This window comes from Arachis ipaensis, chromosome B10 (genome assembly GCF_000816755.2).
Source record: "Arachis ipaensis cultivar K30076 chromosome B10, Araip1.1, whole genome shotgun sequence".
Taxonomy (NCBI): domain Eukaryota; kingdom Viridiplantae; phylum Streptophyta; class Magnoliopsida; order Fabales; family Fabaceae; genus Arachis; species Arachis ipaensis.
The window spans coordinates 45,780,689-45,784,932 of NC_029794.2; the positions used below are offsets into that span (position 1 = coordinate 45,780,689).

The window sequence follows — 4,244 nt, forward strand, 5'->3', positions numbered from 1 at the left end:
GGTCGTCTCACAAGGAATTGCAATGAAGTAATGAGTTATTGGCTATGAAGGGGCAATGGGGGTTTGATTTGGTAATTGACAAGAAAAGTAAATAACAAGAAAGTAAATGAAAATTAACTAATAAAGGAATGGAAAAGAACTCTTGGCTAAGGCATGGAACTTGAGATCACATCCTTGTCTACAAACCATGTATTGACAATTATGAGGGACCAACCCATCAAGTCTACTTCTATGCTTGAAGTAAGTCAAATAGGCTTGATCAACATCAATCCATAAGTCCCAACCTAGCTACTAATTGACTTAGTAGTAGGCTAGTGTTAATGGGTATCAAATTGACCACTAAGGGTTCTCAAACCACCAATTCAATATGACTCAAGGTCACTCAATTCCCTTAGCCTAGGCCAAGAGTATATAAAAATACTCTATAACTAGTGAAAATATTTTATCAAACACCTAGAGTGCAATAAAGGTAAACATCATAAATTGCAAGAATTAATAAAAACTATAACTAACATAAGCAAGAAATCAACAATAGCAACTAAGATAAACATAAAAAGACATGGAAACATAAATTTTCATTAAAAGGGAATTAAAATCTACAAGTGTTCATGAACATAAAAGCAACAAAATAAAGGAAATGACAAGTAAAACTAGAAGAGCAATGATGTAATAACAAGAAATTAAAAGGGAACACTAAATCAAAAAAAGAATTAAAAGTTGGATCTAAGAAAATTTAACCTAAACTATCCTAAATTCTAGAGAGAAGGGAGAGCTTCTCTCTCTAGAATTCTAACCTAAAATATGATGAAACTAAACTATGACTACTCCTCCCATTCTCTTCCAATTTCTAGGTTCAAAAGCAATAGAAATGAGTTGGATTTGGGCCTCCTTGAGCTCAGAAATCGCCCCCAGCATGTTGCATTTAGTGAGGTCACGTGCTACTTGTCACGCATACGCATGGGTCACGCGTGCGCGTCACTGGCAACTTTCCTTATCACACGTACGCGTCGGTCATGGGTACGTGTCGCCTTGACGATTCCTTTCCACGGGCACACGTGGGCCACGTACACGCCTCACTGGCAGAGTACCAAAATCCCATTTCTTCATGAATTCTCCATTTTTACATGCTTTTTCTTCATTCCTTCAACCTAATATTTGCCTTCTAATCCTGAAATCACTTAACAAACATATCAAGGCATCGAATGGAATTAAAGTGAATTAAATTTAGCAATTTTAAGGCCTAAAAAGCATGTTTTCACTCTTAAGCATAAATTAGGAGAAATTCACAAAACCATGCTATTTCATTGAATAAATGTGAGATAAGTTGATAAAATCCCCTGAATTTAACACAAGATAAACCACAAAATTGGAGTTTATCAATCACCCAACACAAAATGTTTTAGCAGCCTGTGGGTTTGATATGAAATTCACTTATGTGTTATCCGGTTGGGAAGGAACTGCCTCTGACTCAAGAATTTTGAAAGATACTTTAAGTAGGGAATATCCACTTCGAATTCCCAAAGGCTTGTGATAATGTAATTTATAAAATCATCCACTTAAATTTATAGTCGTAGTGTGTTATACTTTAATTTTTGTATGCAACTGTTGTAGGAAAATTTTATCTAGGCGATGCTGGATTCATGCTGAAGCCTGGGATACTTACACCATACAGAGGTGTTCGGTATCACCTGAAAGAGTATTCTGTACGTAAGCTACAAAATCCTAAAGAACTATTCAACCACCGGCATTCTTCATTAAGAAATGTCATTGAAAGAAGTTTTGGAGTTCTAAAGAAAAGATTCCCAATTATAGCTGGCGACACTGAACCTCATTATTCATTTGGAACTATGAGAGACATTTTTTTGACATGTTGTATACTGCATAACTTTTTTATGGGTGTTGATGTTGATCAATCTATAATTGATGATGTTGACCGAGAATTGCTACAAGAACGCAATATAGATAGATCACAATCAAATCAACAACGTGATCAGGAATATAGGCATGCAGCATTGTTACGAGATAACATTGCAGCTGAAATGTGGAATGTGTATCAAACATTATGAGTGATTATACCTTTGATATATTTAAATATGTATATATATGTGTAGTTTATCATCAAAATTGTTTAATTGGATATTTTAAGAAAATGTTACAGGTTAAATAATGCCAAATAAAGGAAATAAAACAACAGAAGCAACTCAACCTTCTAAAGACAACTTAAAATGGTCTGATGATATGGATGAAGCTCTGTTGAATGCGTTAGCAGAAGAAGCATTGAAAGGTAATAGACACAATGGCTCGTGGATAACTGAAGCATATGCCAATGTTGTGAAGACTTTGTGTATAGCAATAGGCCCGCACATAACGAAGAACCACATCAAGAATAGAATGAAGACACTGAAAGATCATTTTTGCTGAGGCATATGACTTATTTCATCACTTAAGTGGATTTGCATGGAATCCTGTAACTAGAAAATTTGAAGCTGAAGAAGAAGTGCGGCAAGAATTTATTAAGGTATCTTATACTTTTTTATTACTTATACCAATGATGAAGTGAGTCACAAAATAATTTTAACATTTCTTTATGCAGGAAAAACCACATGCAAAAAAATGGAAAAAAATGCAAATTAAGCATTATGATACTTTGAAGGAGTTGTTCGGAGCTGATAGAGCAACTGGTAAAGGGGCTGCTACTTCACAAGAAAGGATTCAACAACTTGATAGAGATCCTATTGACTTGAATGATTCATTTGAAAATATTGGATTTTCTGACATAGATGTTAATATGGGACATGATATCCCAACATTTTCTGCTAATTTAGATTTACCAAGTGCTCCTCATAGTCAGTCAAATCAATTAGGAGGGACTTCAACTTCAAGAGGTACAAAACATAAGTCTCATATGAATGATTTTTTGGAGGCACAATATGAGAAAGTTGCTTTGGGAATTACTACCATGATCGATGCTGTAGAAGAGGGTAGTTATCTGTCTAGCAAGATACATGATGTGGCTCAGAGGCAGGTTGAATCAATTGAGAGACAAGCTTCTGTGGCTGAGAGGTAAGTTTCGATCGCCGAAAAACAAGTCTCATTAATTGAAAGATAAGTTGCGATTACTGAAAAAGGATTAGCTATTATGCAACAAAGTAGGTCTCGCCTTTACAGTGAATCAGATGTATGGGATATGTTGACTGAATTGGGTCTAGTAGGTTCATATTGGATGCAATGTTATCAGTTTTTATATGAAAATGAGTAGAAAAAGTGCCAAATTTTTGGGATCCCACCTAAAATGCGACTGGATGTTCTTTTTCATTTCATGACTGCTGTTGGTGTTCACTTAGGAGATATGGTACTTCCAGAAAACATTCACTATTGTAAGTATAATTTTTATACGCGCTTAATTTCTGGTTAATTTGAGGTTATTGCTTTTAACAATTGATTATGTGTTTCTCATTGTCGTAAAGTATGAGTATATTTTCATGTATTTGAACAAGATATCATTTTTTGTTTTATTTATGTTAACACATGGTTGGAAATCACTTTTTGCTGATACTTTGAGATTGATTGGTTGTTTGAATAGAAAGATATCGATAAATTAGTTTATCATGATCAACTCTGAGCTTTGTGTTAATTTATCTTTGTTGTATATGCTTGTGCAGGAATCATAATACTTGAAATTATTTTGGGAACAACGAGTACACTGCTTAGTACAAGTAGAAATCGATCGTGTTTTGATATCTTTAACTAATGAAAACTTTCTTTTTTTGAAATAGATGTGTACGAATGGCTCAAGCCATGTAGAATTAATTTTTTGGAAGTAAGCGTGTGCTGATGACTCTGACCATGAAGAATTATCCCTTTTGAAAGTACTGTATGGTGATAAAATAGTACTCTCCTGAAGTCCTGATCATTGTTACGCTTTTGCCATTTTGTTATATGTTTATAAAAATTGTATATGATTTTTTCGTACGAATGCTACCCACTTATGATAATATTTTATTTTGTAAATACAATTTAGTGAAATTGTTTCTTAAATATGATTAAGGAGATTAATGATATAACTTATGAGTAATTTTTATTATGTTTTTATGAAATTATTTATTTGTAAATATTTAAAAGATAATGATATATTTTTTTATGACATTTAAAAGACAATAGAAAAGGATAAATTCAAAAAAATCTTTATTGTTAACAAAGATAATACATTAAAATTTTGAAATACAATTTGGATCACTTTTTTT

General features: G+C 33.2%; 1 protein-coding gene across 1 annotated transcript; it reads left to right on the plus strand.

Annotated features, from left to right (window-relative positions):
* Positions 1,421-2,066, plus strand: LOC110268412 (protein ALP1-like). Its single transcript, XM_021114546.1, has 2 exons — positions 1,421-1,523; positions 1,612-2,066. Exons 1-2 carry the CDS (start codon positions 1,421-1,423, stop codon positions 2,064-2,066), a joined length of 558 nt encoding a protein of 185 aa, XP_020970205.1.

Excerpts from the sequence above, each read along its gene's own strand:
- LOC110268412 (XM_021114546.1), top strand. The coding sequence starts at position 1,421 with ATGAAATTCACTTATGTGTTATCCGGTTGGGAAGGAACTGCCTCTGAC. Across the intron at positions 1,524-1,611 it reads TCCACTTCGAATTCCCAAAG|GAAAATTTTATCTAGGCGAT; the intron begins GCTTGTGATAAT and ends CAACTGTTGTAG.